The sequence below is a fragment of the Spermophilus citellus genome (assembly GCF_964194105.1).
Source record: "Spermophilus citellus genome assembly, chromosome: 3".
In the NCBI taxonomy this organism is placed as follows: domain Eukaryota; kingdom Metazoa; phylum Chordata; class Mammalia; order Rodentia; family Sciuridae; genus Spermophilus; species Spermophilus citellus.
This window is the reverse complement of record NC_138184.1, coordinates 81508924-81524581: the sequence shown is the minus strand read 5'-3', so window position 1 is coordinate 81524581 and position 15658 is coordinate 81508924. Positions and strand designations below refer to the sequence as shown.

General features: G+C 60.2%; 1 protein-coding gene across 1 annotated transcript; it reads left to right on the top strand.

Moving 5' to 3' along the window:
* The first annotated feature begins 4 nt into the window (after positions 1-4).
* DDX54 (DEAD-box helicase 54) lies at positions 5-15529 on the top strand. Its single transcript, XM_081284989.1, has 20 exons — positions 5-210; positions 1706-1835; positions 3775-3845; positions 4300-4488; positions 4607-4656; positions 6075-6116; positions 6216-6311; positions 6914-7035; positions 7120-7181; positions 7291-7422; positions 8396-8606; positions 9485-9619; positions 9953-10183; positions 10268-10341; positions 10987-11199; positions 12309-12451; positions 12536-12649; positions 13127-13231; positions 13584-13696; positions 14947-15529. Exons 1-20 carry the CDS (start codon positions 37-39, stop codon positions 15177-15179), a joined length of 2640 nt encoding a protein of 879 aa, XP_081141115.1. The 5' UTR covers positions 5-36; the 3' UTR covers positions 15180-15529.
* Positions 15530-15658: the final 129 nt, after the last annotated feature.

The window sequence follows — 15658 nt, the reverse complement described above, 5'->3', positions numbered from 1 at the left end:
CTCCGCCCCCTTCCGGATTCGGAGCGCCGGGCCCGCATGGCGGCCGGCAAGCGCGGTGCGGCCGGACCTCGGTCGCCAGCTGCCATGGCCCAGTGGAGGAAGAAGAAGGGGCTCCGAAAGCGCCGGGGCGCGGCCTCCCAGGCCCGCGACAGCGACTCGGAGGACGGCGAGTTTGAGATTCGGGCGGAAGATGATGCCCGGGCGGGGAAGGTAGGAGCGTGCGGCTGGCGCTCGCGGGGCGATTCCAGGCAGCGCCTCACGGCAGCAGTCGCCCCGGGAGGCGCGGGGAGGGGGTCTGTCGCTCCAGGACGGGGCTCAGGGCAGCCCGCCGGGGCACACGGGCGGCAGTCGGGCTCAGTCGCGACCCGCGGCCGTAGCCCCGCTCCTTTGGCGCCCGGGCCTTCGGGCCTTGCAGCCGGCCCTGGGTCGCGCGCTCCTCATTGGCTATCTCGGCCCAGGGGGCGGATCCCCATTCCCAGCCGTCCAATGAAAAGTGCGGGTGCGGAAGGTCTGACAAAGTTTGGGATGGTCTTGGGAAATTGAATTAAGGGGATGCCAGACCCAAGTAGCTTGAGACAGTGACGCCCCCAGGCCGCTGGGAAACTAAAAACACGCTCATTTCGTGTTTGTTGACCATTTACAATGTCTCAGGCCCCGAGCTGAGAGCCTCACCCCTGCCTATGGCTAACTATTGGAATCCCTATTTTCCCAAGGAGGAAACTGAGGCCTCCAAAGGTTAAAAATTTGACTAGGATCATAGAGCTAGAGTGAGCGCAGCCCGCACTCAAACTCGGGGTGATCTGGCTCGAAGGCCTGTGGCATTCCACTACCGAGTGCCAAATGAATGCAAATGAGTGTGGACACCAAGCTGCCAGAAGAGCTGCCGCCCATTGCTCTCCACAGTCCGGTGCCCAGCTGTGCCTGGCACGGAGTAGGCCCCGGGTACGGTGATGAATAAATGGGCATTTATATGAAGTGAAAAGACTGCACCCCGGGTAGGGCTGGGATAAGGCCTCATTCCATTTTCCCAGCCTGGCCAGCGCCTGGCACTAAGTAGATGCTCCAGTGGGTGCCAAGAAATTGCTAGAGGCAGTGAGGATGCAGGCAGCATAGGTGGTGAGTGCAGAGGAGGAGTCAGACTGTGTTGGAGCACCAGGGGTTTTGCTGTGGCCCAGCCCTGCACCAGCTGTGGGATGCAGGAGAAGTTGCTTAATCTCTCTGTGCCCCCACTGTGTGGAGGAAGGCAGGTGATTATATGTGCTCCAAAAATTATTGAAAAGATAACTACACTGTGTCCATATATGCCACTCATGCAGTCAGTGTGGCAGGAGCTTGTGGTTCCGGATATCTTGCTCACCTTTTCATGACAGACTGTCCCTGGTAAGGGCCATGTGACAAATCTTAGGCTTTGTGGGACTGTATGAAAGTCCTGGTGTTCTTTGACTCTTTTTTTAAAAAAATGTAATCCTTTAATATGTGAAAAACATTCTTAGCTCACAGTCTGTACAAGACAGAGACAGAGTTGGAATTGGGCCCCAGGCAGGGTATCTGCAGAGCCACTGGGCACCCATGCTGTGTCCTGGCTCAGCTGAGGACGACCTGTTAGTGAGAAATTGATGGAGGTGGGGAGACAGGCCGTGGGCAGCCCCCTCTCCAGGGTCTGACTGCTTGGAGTGATTGTGCCTGGTCTGTTCTCTTCTCCCAGCAGGGACCTGGCAGGCCCCTGCCTACCTTTCCCACCTCAGAGTGCACCTCAGATGTGGAACCAGACACCCGGGAGATGGTGCGAGCCCAGAACAAGAAGAAGAAGAAGTCTGGAGGCTTCCAGTCCATGGGTGGGTGCGCCCCTGGAGCATCCAGGGCTTCGGGGAGCAGCAGCAGCAGGTCATCTGCCCTCTGCACTGAGCTGCAGGGTCTGCTCTTGGCCCAGCACTGTGCCAGGGGTTAGGTGGACTAGCACAGCAGACCTGGAGACCAAGGCCTTCAGGGTCTTCTGGGGACAACAGACCTGAAGCAAGGAGAAAGCATGCAGAACAAGCCCCAGAAACAGTGACACGGTGCAGGCACAGCCAGACAGCAGAGGGTTTGCTGTGTGACAGCATGGCATGGCAGTGGGGCAGAGGCGGAGAAGGTGGCGGAGCACCTGTAGCAGAAACAAAGCTGAACCCTTCTATCCCTGAAAACCTTCAGCTGCTGGGGCAAGGATGTGACATCAAGATCAATATGTTCATAATCCAGCCAGGTGCAGTGGCACACACCTATAAGTCCCAGTTCAGGAGACCAAGGCAGGAGGATCGCAGACTCAAAGCCAGCCTCAGCGACTTAGTGAGACCCTGTCTCAGAGTAAGGGATAAAAAGGGTGAGGGCTGAGGCTGGGGCTCAGTGGTAGAGTGCTTGCCTGGCAAGCTTAAGACACTGAGTTTGATCCCCAGCACCACATTAAAAAAAAAAAAAACAAAAAAAACCCCTCAATAAATAAACAAAATAAAGATATAAAAAAGGGGGTGGCTTAACAAGGCTCTAGCAACTCAGCAAGGCCCTCTTTCTAAATAAAATACAAAAAAGGCCGGGGTGTGGCTCAGTGGTTGAGTGTCCCTGGGTTCAATCCCTGGTATGGGAAAAAAAATCATAACCATATATATATGTAATATTATATACACATAAAACCTTAAGAAAGGACAACTTTCCAAGTGTGACCTGAATCATATAATTTGATTTCTTTTGGTTAGATACATGTATGCCAGAAAGCGCTAAAATAAATGCTCTGTCAGGAATAAATTTGCAAGCTATGGGACAAAGGGTCATCAGCCCTAGTGTACAAAGAACTTATGAATCAGTAAGAAAGCATCCTGAGGGAGAAGTGGGCGAAGAGAATGGATGGTCAGTTCACAAAGGCTGTCCACACCTCTGAGCTCAACAACAACGTGCTAAAGGTCATCAGTGACCAAAGGAGAGCCAAAACAGGGTCTTGTGTACCTTTCTGAATCCCAAAGATGAAAGACCGGACACAAGCTGCTGGAACTGTGCTCTCGAATCTCAAGGGCACCAGCTCCCCCAGCCCACACCCTACTGGGCCCCAAACCTCCTCTCCAGCACCCGAGCTTCACTTCTCAACACCTGCGCTGCGCCTGTCCTGGGCCCTTGTCCCTTAGCATCTTTTTTATTTTTTTTTTAAATTAGAATTTTGAACGAAAAATACAATACAGCGAGTGTCACATATCTGTCACCTAGCTTCAACTGACTTCAACACTTACCTCCTCACCAGCCTGGTGATTCTGAAGCAAACCCCACATCCTCTCATGGTGCCCATGATCACATCACACAGGCGCCTTCGGAGACCCTTGTCAGCTCTTGGCATTATGAGTGGGCTCACACCGGCATCCGCATGAGCTGTGTCCACTGCAGTTTGCAGACACCCCCCCACACACACTGAGGATTGAACCTGGTACTTGGGGGCTTCACCACTGAGCCACATCCCCAGCCCTTTTTTATTTTTTGAGTCAGGGTCTTGCTGGGTTGCTAAGACTATTCTCAAATTTGCGATCCTCCTGCCTCAGTCTCCCCAGCACCTGGGATTACAGGTGTGCGCCCCCTCCCCGCCCCCCCCCACACACCTGGCAGACTTGCCTGTTAAGTCTCATTTACTCTTTAAGATTCTGCCTTGCTGACGTCTTTTCCTGGGTATCTGTCTGTCCGTGAAGCAGTCATCTGTCTTGTAGGTTGTTCTGTGCCCTCCGGGGCCGCTCCAGCCCTGACTGTCCCCGTCTCCTGCAGGCCTGAGCTACCCTGTGTTCAAAGGCATTATGAAGAAGGGCTACAAGGTGCCGACGCCCATCCAGAGGAAGGTAAGGGCTGGGAGGGGACGCGTGGCTTTGCCCTCCTCTCTGGCCATGTGAAGGCCACCCCTTGTCCCAGGTGTCACAAATCTTGCCCCCTGTTCTCTAGCTTACCTATTTCATAGATGGAGGACGTAGGGCCAGCAGAGTAGAGGCTTGGCCCTGGGTCATGCCCCCTAGGACTGCCAAGCCTGCCATGCCACCCACAGGACCCATCATCACTTGTCCTCAGCTGTTAGCTCCTGGGAGACTTTCCTTGGGTCCTGAGGAGGAGGCCTAGGGGGAGGTGGAACCTAGCTCACCCTGAAGAAGGCTGCCCCTGGTCCCAGGAGGCAGGTGGGTGTCTGCAGGAATGCCATCAGGGCTGTGACAGGCCCTGCCCATCGCTGAGAGCCCCTCCTGGGCCCACTCCCCGCTGGATTGGGCAGGAACTGACCACCCCGCCACTCACCTGTGTCTGCAGACCATCCCAGTGATCCTGGACGGCAAGGACGTGGTGGCCATGGCCCGGACCGGCAGCGGCAAGACAGCCTGCTTCCTGCTCCCCATGTTCGAGCGGCTCAAGGCCCGCAGCGCCCAGACCGGGGCCCGCGCCCTCATCCTCTCGCCCACCCGGGAGCTGGCCCTGCAGACCATGAAGTTCACTAAGGAGGTGCGTTGGGGTGAGGTCTACAGCTGGGGCTGACCTGGGTCCCCAGGGGCGTGAGCAGGGTGGGTCCTCTGGTGTCATCCTCTCAAGCGACTTCTTTCTTTCCTTTCCCTCTCCACAGCTGGGCAAGTTCACTGGCCTCAAGACTGCCCTGATCCTGGGTGGGGACAAGTAAGGACCCCCTCACCCCATGCCCTGGTCCCCCTGCGCCATAGTCACCAGCGTGCCCACATGCCCCTGTGCTCCAGGACGCTGGATTGACCGAGCCCCTGCTGCTCAGTCGAATGGCAGCTTCTCTGCACGTTCAGACCAACTCACGCGCAGGCGCACCGGCCGCAGCTCAGGCCGGTCCTGAGGTTCCCGAGCGGGTCTCCTGGCTCCCAGGCCTGGGTGGTGTGGGTGCCGTGCTGAGGGTCGATTCAAAGTAGCATGTGAAAAATGAAGGCCTGACCCAGGTGGGTGCAAGGGGTACGCCTGTTGTCCCAGCAGCTGGGGAGGCTGAGGCCAGAGGATCGAGAGTTCAAAGTGAGACCCTGTAATACCAAATAGGGCTGGGGATGTAGCTCAGTGGTTGGGTGTCCCCGAGTTTAATCTCCAGAACCCAAAGGAAAAATGGAGGCCTGGGAGCAGCGGCTCACTGCCAGGTGTGTCATTCCTTGGGTGCTGCCTCCCCCAGGGAGAAGGTGCTACACCTGCTTACAGAGGCCGGCTCGGAGGTGAAGGGCCCAGGGCCGTGAGGAGATTCTGCAGTAGAGCTGGGCTCGGTCCATTCTCCTGCCTCTGTGCAGTGTCTCCTCCAGGCAGCCCCTGCGTTCTGCCCTCGGGAAGCTGCTGTTATGGTCGCTCTCAAGTCTGAGTTTCCCTTCAGTGAAATTTAATTTGATTTTATTTTGTTTTGGTACCAGAGATTGGACTCAGGGGCTCTTAACCACTGAGCAACATTCCAGCCTTCTTCGTTCTGTGTTTAGAGACAGGGCCTCACTGAGTCGCTCAGGGCCTCTCTGAGTTTCTGAGGCTGGCTTTGAACTTGAGATCCTTCCCTCTCAGCCCCCTGAGCTGCAGGGATTACAGCGAGTCCACAGCGCCACACAGGGTTTTCTCTCTCCTGTCTGTGACTGAGGGAAGGATCAGCCTTCCTAAGCTGTGCCTGTCCCAGGATCCTGACTCCTTCAGGTGCCCCATGAAAACTGTAGAGGAGGACTGACCTTGAGATTCATGCCCCAGAGGCTTAAGGACAGGCACGGTCGGGCACCTGGGTTCTGGTTGAAGTGGCAGTGCCAGGGTTAGCTGCTGGGCAGCACCATGGGTTAGAAGCAGCCCCATGGGTTAGAAGCAGCCCCGGGCTGTCTCGAGTCGCGGTGGGGAAAAGGCGGGTTCTGAAGGCGAGCCTGTATTTTCTGGAGCTGTTTGTACATCTCAGCTGGTACCTTTGGTCTAGGCCGTGCCTTTGCCTAGCATCTCAGTGGTAGCCTTTCCCCAGTTGCAAGTCTAGGATCTGTGTCCCTGGGAAAGGGTGTGGGGACTCGCTGGGCGTTTGGTTACGGGAAAGGGCAGAGACTCTTCTGTCAACCGGACTCTCTTCTCCCCAGAATGGAAGACCAGTTCGCAGCTCTGCATGAAAATCCTGACATGTGAGTTGGTAGACCCGAGCTGATGCCAGTGGCTGGTGGGTGGCAGGGGACTGTGGTGGTGGCCTGACTGGGGTGACCTTGCCTGTGATCCCCTTCCAGAATCATCGCCACCCCCGGGCGGTTGGTGCATGTGGCTGTGGAGATGAGCCTGAAGCTGCAGAGCGTGGAGTACGTGGTTTTCGATGAAGCCGACAGGTGAGGCTACAGTTGCCCCCAGCACTGTTGCGGCTGCCCCCAGCTAGGAAGGAGAGGGCGCAGGGCTGGCCGGCCGGGGGGAGGGCTCTGTCCAGAGAGACCTACATAGCCACAGTCTCCAGACATGGGCTGCAGATCACAGGAAGTGCCGGAGCTCATCTGGGGCACTTTGGACCAATACTTTTTAGTTTTACATTTTAAGAATATTAAAAAGAATAATTAAGGTCTAGCACATGTTTTCAAAGAGATTAAAAATAGCAAGAGTTGAGAGCATGGACATAAAGATGGGACCCAACCCCACTGTTTCTTCAGCTTTGCGAACTTGGTCAAATCATGGGTGACCCTGGGGAAGAAAGGTGGAGACTTGTGGGTACCGACCCCTGCGCGGGGCTCAGGACACGGGCAATAGGGTGAGAATTTCAAGGTCATTGTCACTTAGGCTGAGGTTGTGCCTTAAGGAAAGGGCAAGTTGAGTTAAACATGAGAGTTGGATGTCAGCATAGGTGGGGAGGCTGTGGCCATGAAGGTGGCCATGAGGGTGGCGGGTTGGCTGGGAGCTCCAGGTGGACCCCCCCAGCACCCTGTGCCCCCCTCCCCTCCAGGCTCTTTGAAATGGGGTTTGCGGAGCAGCTGCAGGAGATCATCGGCCGCCTTCCCGGGGGGCACCAGACGGTGCTGTTCTCTGCCACGCTGCCTAAGCTGCTGGTGGAGTTTGCCCGGGCAGGTGAGTGGCAGGGGTGGCTCTGGACTCGGGGTGAAGTTGTTTGTCCCGGCCCTCGGTGACCCCGTCTCCCCTGTGCCCCCGCAGGCCTCACGGAGCCCGTGCTCATCCGGCTGGACGTGGACACCAAGCTGAACGAGCAGCTGAAGGTGAGGCCACAGCGGGCCCCTTGCTCAGACCCGTGGCCTTGGGGGGGGCGGTGGGGGACCTTGCAGGCCCGTGGCCTACAGAGAGCCCACCAGCTCCCTCTCCCCGCAGACCTCCTTCCTCCTGGTGCGCGAGGACACCAAGGCCGCAGTGCTGCTGCACCTGTTGCGCAACGTCGTTCGGCCCCAGGACCAGACGGTAGTGTTCGTGGCCACCAAGCACCACGCCGAGTACCTCACAGAGGTGAGTGGGCCTGGTGTGTCACGGGGTGGGGAAGGGAGCAGCGCCATCTTCCTCCTGAGCCTGTACCTGCTCTTCTCAGTGTGGCCACCAGAGGGCGCGGGGCCGGGGCTGCAGGGAGGGCAGGGCTCTCCCTTCCCTGAGCCGATCCTGAGCACACAGAAAGTCTAGTGTGGTCGCTCTGGGTCCTGGCGGCCTGGGCACAGCTGTTCACAGCCCCTGGCCTGGCTCCATCCATCTGCTTTCCCCTCTGTCAAGGCTGCTGTGAGCCATCTCCCGGCCATCCTGTCACTCTGCAGCCAGGTGTCAGCCTGCACTGCGTCAGGCACAGTTCACACCCATGGGGGTGCAGGGTGCCCTGGGAGTGCAGGCAGTTCCGTGGCTTGTGTCAAACATGGGTACCAGCGTGACCCTGTCTACGGAGTCCCAGGCACCCAGGAGGCCGCGGGCCCTGCCCAGCCCCTCACTGCCTCCCTCCCCTCAGCACATCTGGCCCTGTTGTCCCAGGACGCAGCTCCTGATCCCCTCGCTCAGCCTCCCCTGTGCAGCTGGGGTCACCCGTGCATGAGGCCAACAGCAGTTCTTAGAGAACAGTGACAGTCACCTGCCTGCTGGGTTCCAGGCTCTTCTGCACACAGTGCCGTGGGCTCAGTCCTCAGAACAGGGCCTCCATGAGCAGCGCGGCTTTCCCCTCAGCCCAGGGCAGGGAGGCCCAGAAAGGGTCAGCCCAGGCTGTCCCTTTCAGTGCTGGCTGCCTCCAGAGGGAGCCCTCTGCACCCGCCACCTGGGTAGGGGCCGGCCAGAAGTGATACTGGTGAGGGTTCCAAGTTGGGGTCACTGAGCAGAGCCAGGTTTCAAGCCAGGGGTGCCAGGCTGCGGGCCGGCCGGGCTGGCCTCTGCACATGGCGCCCTGCCCGGCCCCCGGCCTGGAGCCTCCTTCACCTCCCTCACCTCCCTCCTGCCCTCCTCCGAGCAGCTGCTGACGGCCCAGCGGGTCAGCTGCGCCCACATCTACAGCGCCCTGGACCAGACGGCCCGCAAGATCAACCTGGCCAGGTTCACACATGGCAAGTGCTCTGCCCTCATCGTGACCGACCTGGCCGCCCGGGGCCTGGACATCCCGCTGCTGGACAACGTCATCAACTACAGCTTCCCCGCCAAGGGCAAGCTCTTCCTGCACCGCGTGGGTGAGCAGCCAGGCACCAGGCCTGCTGGGAGCCGGGGCGTGGGGACACAGGCGGGCAGGTCCTACTGGGCAGCACGGCTCTACTTCTGCAGAGGCCACTCGTCCTATCCTGGGCTGTGTCTTTCTCTTGCTATGGCACTTGACAGCATGGCCTTTCGGTCTCCTTGGGGTCCCCTTCCTGAGACTCCATGTCCTTGGCTACCCCAGGGGCCGTCTCTACCTGTCCGTCCCACACAGGTCCCTCCCGCTTTGTTGGGCCGAGATCCGGGCTGCCTCCCCTCGGCCCTGCCTGGCCACCTGCTCCGTTAACCTTTCCCCAGGGCTTTGCTCTACCCCGGCCCCGCCTAACCTCTTTGTCACAAAAGTCACAGCATGTCCGTGTGCTTGGGTCGCCGTTACAGAGCACCAGCTGTCCCCTGGGATGGAGGGCCCACCCTCCTTTCATGGCCTTGTTTTAAGTAGTTAGAGCAGCAGTGCCACTGTGTCCCGTGGAGGCCACATTTGGGGCACTGACCATGGGGACTTCAGCATGGCTGGGGACGCGGTCCAGTCCCCACTCATGTTGGGAGGCTGGCACAGGTGCCATGTCCCTTGTGTGCTGCTTGGCCTGTATGGGCGACGGTGCCTTCACAGGTGGGGAGATGGAGGCCAGGGTGGTGACTAGCTGGCCAGGTGGCAGCTGGGTGACAAAGTGGGCATGGAACCCTGTAGTCCTTTCAGAGACCCCCCATCGCTGTTCCTGTTGCTCTCTGGTGACAAAGCTGTCACCGTGTCCTTTCCTCCGTCCCCATAGAATATTTGTAACACACTTCACCCTTTTAGCGACTGCGAGTGCCCAGCCCAGTGGCTGTTGTGCTTGAACCACCATCTCCTCTTCAGGCCGTGTGGCCCGAGCTGGCCGAAGTGGCACAGCCTACTCCCTGGTGGCCCCAGACGAGGTTCCCTATCTACTGGACCTGCACCTGTTCCTGGGCCGCTCCCTGGCCCTGGCGCCACCCCACCAGGAGCCTTCAGGTGAGGGGACCCCGGGGCAGCACGGAGGGTCCATGGTCCATGGTGCATGTAGGTGGGCGCCCTGTGCTGGCCTTGGGAGGCGGCAGGCTGGATCTGACCCCAGGAGAGGACCGCACCCGACCCCCAGTGCTTGCAGAGCCGCGGTCAGTGAGTCAGTAATGGCTGCTGCTCTGCTGGGACTTCATCTACACACACAGCAGTCGCCTCCGGCCCGTGCTGGTTCCTGTTCTGGCGCAGTCAAGTCTGCTGTGGCAGCTGCTCTAACAGTGACCGCTCAGCGTACCCTGTGGGTTGGCAGGTGCTTGCCCCTCAGTGTACCCTGTGGGTTGGCAGGTGCTGCGGGCACCGACGGTGTGCTGGGCAGGGTGCCGCAGAGTGTGGTGGACGACGAGGACTGCGGCCTGAGGAGCACCCTGGAGGCGTCCCTGGAGCTGCGGAGCCTGGGCCGCGTGGCAGACAACGCCCAGCAGCAGTACGTGCGCTCGCGGCCAGCACCGTCGCCGGAGTCCATCAAGAGGGCCAAGGAGCTGGACGTGGCGGGGCTGGGCCTGCACCCCCTCTTCAGTGAGTCCCGCCCTGGAGGTGAGGGGGGCGCGGCAGGCGGCAGCCCAGCCCTGCAGCCCCGTCCTCACGCCCTCTCCCTGTTAGGCGCGCGCTTTGCGGAGGGGGAGCTGCAGCGGCTGAGGCTGGTGGACGGCATCAGGAGCTACCGCGCACGCTCAGTGAGTGAGGGGGGCGGGGCATGCAGGTCCTGCCAGGACCAGGATCACAGGGTGCTGCTGGCCCCTGCGGGACCCTGCGGCAGGGTCCATCTGCGCTTGGGGTTTCCCAACCCTCAGCCCTGCCTCCTCGGCTCCCAGAGACGCCCTCAGTCGGGACCCTGCTAGGCCACTGCAGGCCCTGTGGGGCAGCTGCATCCCCCACCTCCAGAGGTGACTGAGGCTCACAGTGGGAGTGATGGGCCCTTGGCCTACTCCCACCTAGACGGTCGCCTTCCCCAGCCCACCTCCCTTCCTCCCCCTTGCTTTCCCTGGGCACCCCACCTTGTATACCTGGAGTGGGGTGCACAAAAGCAGGGAAGGTGGCAGGCGGCCTGCCAGCCAGCAGCACACAGAGCTGCAGAGTGCCTGTGGGGCGCACCGACTTGGGGTCTAGATGGACTGGGGTTGACAGCCAAGCTTTGGCTTTCCCTAGCTGTGTGACCTGGGGCAAGTTACTCACCTGCTCTGGGCCTCCTCTCTCACTGTGAAATGCAGTTAACCAGGGCGCCTATCTAGCCACCGGGAGGGATGTCCACAGAGGGCTCACCCAGCTGGCGAGAGTGGGCAGGGGGCCCATAGGCAACCGACTTGGTGTCCCCTGCACAGACCATCTTTGAGATCAATGCCTCCAGCCGGGACCTGAGTAGCCAGGTGATGCGTGCCAAGCGGCAAAAGGACCGCAAAGCCATAGCCAGCTTCCAGCAGGGACGAAAGGAGCGACAGGAGCGTCAGAAAGGTCTGGCTGGCCCCTCCCAGCACTGCCCTGCACCTCAGGAGCAGCCGGAGAAGGAAGAGGAGGTCGAGGGAGAGGATGTAGAGGTACGGGCGCAATCTGGGGCTGGGGCTGGGGCTGGGGGAGGGGTGGTTATGTCCCAGCAGTCCACAGGGCTGTCCTTGGGGCTTTGGGCCCTCCTTGGGGAGGCGCCCATCTCTGTCCTCTAAAGCCCGGGGCCCAGGCTCAGCGTCTGCAGAGCACAATCACTTGGGGGTCGGGGGTCGGGGGTCAGACATGTCAGACCCAGCAGCGAGGCCTTGGGCCTCCACGCCCGAGGGAGGACAGACCAGCGGGAGGGCCCAGGGCTTGTGGTGAGCATCCACTGCGCCTGCCCTAGCCCTGAGGCGCTGTGGGTGGGTCATTTTCCGTTCCAGGCTGAGGCTCAGGCAGGTTGGAAGGGGCAGAGGAGGGATGTGGGCAGCAGCCAGGTGACAGGAGCAGCATCAGATAGTGACCTCTGAAAGGCAGCTGGAGGATCATGACAGGTCCTGAAGTGTCCCACTTGCCTGGCGGAAGGTCCCTGGATGGTGACAGCACCTGTCTCTCTCTCTGGTCCCGCTGGTGGAGGGTTTGGTAGGCACAGGCATAGCTGGAGGCCCCAGTGAGTCCTTGTGTGGAACAAGCCCCGGCGCAGAGACGCTAGGGCTTCGCCTCGGTCACACAGTTTGGGGGCCAAGCTGGGACTAGAATGAGGGTCTCAGAGTTGGCACCCTGCCTCCTCATCCATCCTGCCTCTGATGGCCAAGGCAGGGGTTATGCTGTTCGTGCAGATGGGGAAATGGGTTCCACAGGAGACCTGTTCACCAGCTAATGAATGGGAAAGCCATGCTGGGCACAGTGGCCCATGACTGTAGGCCCAGCAGCTTGGGAGGCTGAGGCAGGAGGATCAATTCAAAGCCAGCCTCAGCGACTTGGTGAGGTTCCCAGCGACTTAAGGAGACCCTGTCTCAGAATAAAAAATAAAAAGGGCTGAGGATGTGGCTCGGTGGTGAAGCACCTCTGCATTCAATCCCCAGTACCCCCAAAATGGGAAAGCCAGATTTGTAAAGCCCCTGGAAGCTCTGGACCCTGAGCTCTGGCTGGGCAGTGGATGTGGAGAGCCGTAGTGGCTCCCCAGGGGCCACAGTTGTGACACTGGGCCTCCTGCCTGCAGCATGTCTTCACAGAGGTCGTGGGCCAGAAGCGGCAGAGGCCAGCACCTCACGGAGGAGCCAAGAGACGGAGGGCGGAGGCCCAGCAGCGGGACCAGGAGTTCTACGTCCCCTACCGGCCCAAGGACTTCGACAGCGAGCGGGGGTGAGTGGCCAGCTGGGTCTTGGGTGGGCACCAGGACCCTCTGGGCCACGTCATCCCCCCTTACCTTGCACACCCTCCCTTCAGGCTGAGTGTCGGTGGGATTGGGGGAGCCTTCGAGCAGCAGGTGGCTGGTGCCGTCTTGGACCTGATGGGGGACGAAGCACAGAACCTGACCAGAGGCCAGCAGCAGCTCAAGTGGTGAGTGCAAGTGGGCGTGCCCACTGGGGGGGCCTGTCTGTGCCCCATGAGGTCAGGATGGTGCCCCTTCCTTGCCTGCCTGCCGGTGATCTGGTCGCACACTGCAGGGTTCTTCTTGCCAGCTCTCCTGACAGGCTTATGACCAGTTTTGCTCATGAGGTCTGTCAGTGCCACTCTACCTGGGTCACAAAGCCAGGAACTGGTAGGTGGGGACTGGAACCTTCCAGGAGGACCCCAACCCCCACTTCAGTGCCGATGCCAGTCCTCTGACCCCCTAACCCCCTTTGAGACCTGGGCTGCCAGGGAAAGGTGAGGTGAGGTGGGCAGAGCACCTGCTGGGCCTTGGGCGTGGCAGCACTGCTTTCCTTTGATGGCCCAGGGCCCATGCAGGGGTCCCGGTGAGGGAACAGGCCCCACAGGGAACCTGGGCATCCCAGGCCATCTCCCTCATGGCAGCCCCACTAACTCCTCTACCAGGGACCGGAAGAAGAAGCGGTTTGTGGGACAGTCAGGACAGGAGGACAAAAAGAAGATCAAGACCGAGAGCGGCCGCTACATCAGCAGCTCCTACAAGCGGGACCTGTATCCAGAGGGTCGGGGCGGGGCAGGCTGCTTCCTTGGGGGCCTCCTGTGCCAGGGGCCTGTACCTGCTGGGGCGGGGCCAGGGGAGGGGCGGGGAGGGGTGGAGAGGGGCGGGGCGGGCTGCTTTTTCAGGGGGTCTCCTGTGCTAAGGGCCTATACTTGCTGGGGGCGAGGCCAAGGGTGGGGAAGGGCCAGGGTAGGGGCTGCTTCCTGGAGGCCTCCTGTGCCAGGGACCTGTACCTGCTGGGGCGGGGCCACATGGTTTTGCGCCCTGGCTCCTATAAGCGGGGCTTGTGTCCGCTGTAGTGGGCAGTAGGGTACCACGTGAAGTTTCCTTAACATGCCTTCCCAGCTACCAGAAGTGGAAACAGAAACAGAAAATTGATGATCGTGACTCAGAGGAAGAAGGGACATTTGATGGGCAAGGTCCAGCCCGAAGAGGTGGGAAGCGAGGGCGTGGCCAAGGTGAGAAGCAGGGCGGGGAAGGTGAGCATGCTGGTGGACAGAGCAGGTGTGGTCACGTTAGGGAAAAGCAGCACAGAGAGGAGCCCCAGGTGGGCACTGCCAAGGCCTCGGAGCTCCCACTCCCCACTCACCAACAAGACCCTGCCCCCAGGCCGGCTGATTGTGGGGCTCAAAACCACTGCCCCTGTGAAGTCCTTCAGTGGACTTGACCTGGGCTCCCCCAGTCACTAGCACCTGCTGATAGGCACTGAAAGAGCTGTGCCGCTCGGTGCCTGTCCCTGATCTGCCCACCTCAGGGGGAGGCGCTGGGATGGCCATGGCACAACCATCTCGCCTGCACCAACCTCAGCTGCTGGAGGTTGGACCTGGGGGAGCAAGCGCGGGGAGATTGTCTTGGACGCTGGCAGGACTGGGGTTCTCTGGCAACACTGTAGAGTTCTTTTTACAAGAGCTGACAGTCAGGAGGCTGCTTTGATCCAGGGAGGAGGCGATGTGGGGAGGTTGGGAGATGTCCCTGGAAGTGAGGGCTGGCGAGTATACCCCTGGACCACCTGGGGCTTGGTTGATTTGATCCACCTTAGATGAGATCAGAAGCCACTCCATCTGCCAGAGTCTTTAGTGACCACAGACTCTGGCATGATCCGGCATGGAGCAGTCCCTGGGGCAGACCCCTGTGTGCAAGGCCCTGGGGCAGCCCGAGGAGCAGAGAGGCCACTGCCTGCCCTCCAACCCCACTCAGTCCTCCTCATGCTTTGAAGGGATTCATCTGCAGCTGGGCCCCTTCTAACCCTGCCCCCAAACACTGTGGGTTAGCCTACTGTTGGGGAGGTACAGGCTATGTCCTCGACATGTCACACATGACCTGTGGGGCTAGGAGACAGTGCCTACTTTATAAGCAGGGAAACGGGGGTGAGGACAGGGACTGAACGCAGGCTGCTCAGCTGCCTGCCACCCTCCACCTGGATCCACCCCTGGGGAGAGGGGAACTTGGCACCATATCCCAGGCTCCCTTGGGTGGCCTTAGCCTCTACTTATCTCTGCAGCCCGGTGGGGCTGGCCGCTACCTGCCCTCTGTGCCTGGGGCTGCCAGGGCCTGCCTGTCTCTCCAGCTGCCTTTGATTCTCCTCTTTCCCTCTCCCTTCTCTCCTGGTTAAGTACCCACTGCATACCAGCCACTGGGGGCCACAGCATTGAGCAGGGCAGGGACGGGGCAGGGAGGAGCTGCTCAGCCCCTGATTATGTCCTGGCAGGTGCATCCCAGCCCCGCGCCCCAGGTGCCCCCACAGGCCATGTGCGTTCCGAGCTCAAGACCAAGCAGCAGATCCTGAAGCAGAGACGCCGGGCCCAGAAGATGCGCTTCTTGCAGCGCGGGGGCCTCAAGCAGCTCTCCGCTCGCAACCGCCGCCGGGTCCGGGAGCTGCAGCAGGGCGCCTTTGGCCGGGGTGCCCCCTCCAGAAAGGGCAAGATGAGGAAGAGGATGTAAGGACCAGGACTCAGCCCGAAGCCTGGCCCCAGTGTGGACACGAACAGTCATTTCCCACGCGCTACTGGGGGGCTGCCTGCAGGAGCTTGTGCCCTGTGGGAAGGAAGTGCCTCCGGCCACAGGGGCAGCCCCTGCCTCTACCAAGGGACACTGGAGTTAGGCCTTGGAGCCTGTGTAGGAGTTCGCCAGCAAAGCCAGACAGGCAGGACCCAAGGTGGCAACTGAGTCACTGCTGCTGCTGCTGTGAGTTCTGGGTTCAGAGGTCATGGTCACATGGTCCCAGCCCTGAGTGCCTCAGGCTCAGTGATGGTTTTCAACATGATAAACCTTTATTGAGTACCTCTGCTCGACCTGAGAGGAGAGTTTTCTTGGGGAGTTAGAAGGGGGAGACACTGAGTACCTTTGTGCAACCTGAGTGTAGAGTCTTCCTGGGGAGATGAGGGGGAGACACAGGTCGCGCAGCTAATGTGGCAGTTGAG

Coding starts and splice junctions, on each gene's coding strand:
- DDX54 (XM_081284989.1), top strand. CDS start 37: ATGGCGGCCGGCAAGCGCGGTGCGGCCGGACCTCGGTCGCCAGCTGCC. Junction 211..1,705: donor ATGATGCCCGGGCGGGGAAG/GTAGGAGCGTGC, acceptor CTCTTCTCCCAG/CAGGGACCTGGCAGGCCCCT. Junction 7,182..7,290: donor AGCTGAACGAGCAGCTGAAG/GTGAGGCCACAG, acceptor CTCTCCCCGCAG/ACCTCCTTCCTCCTGGTGCG.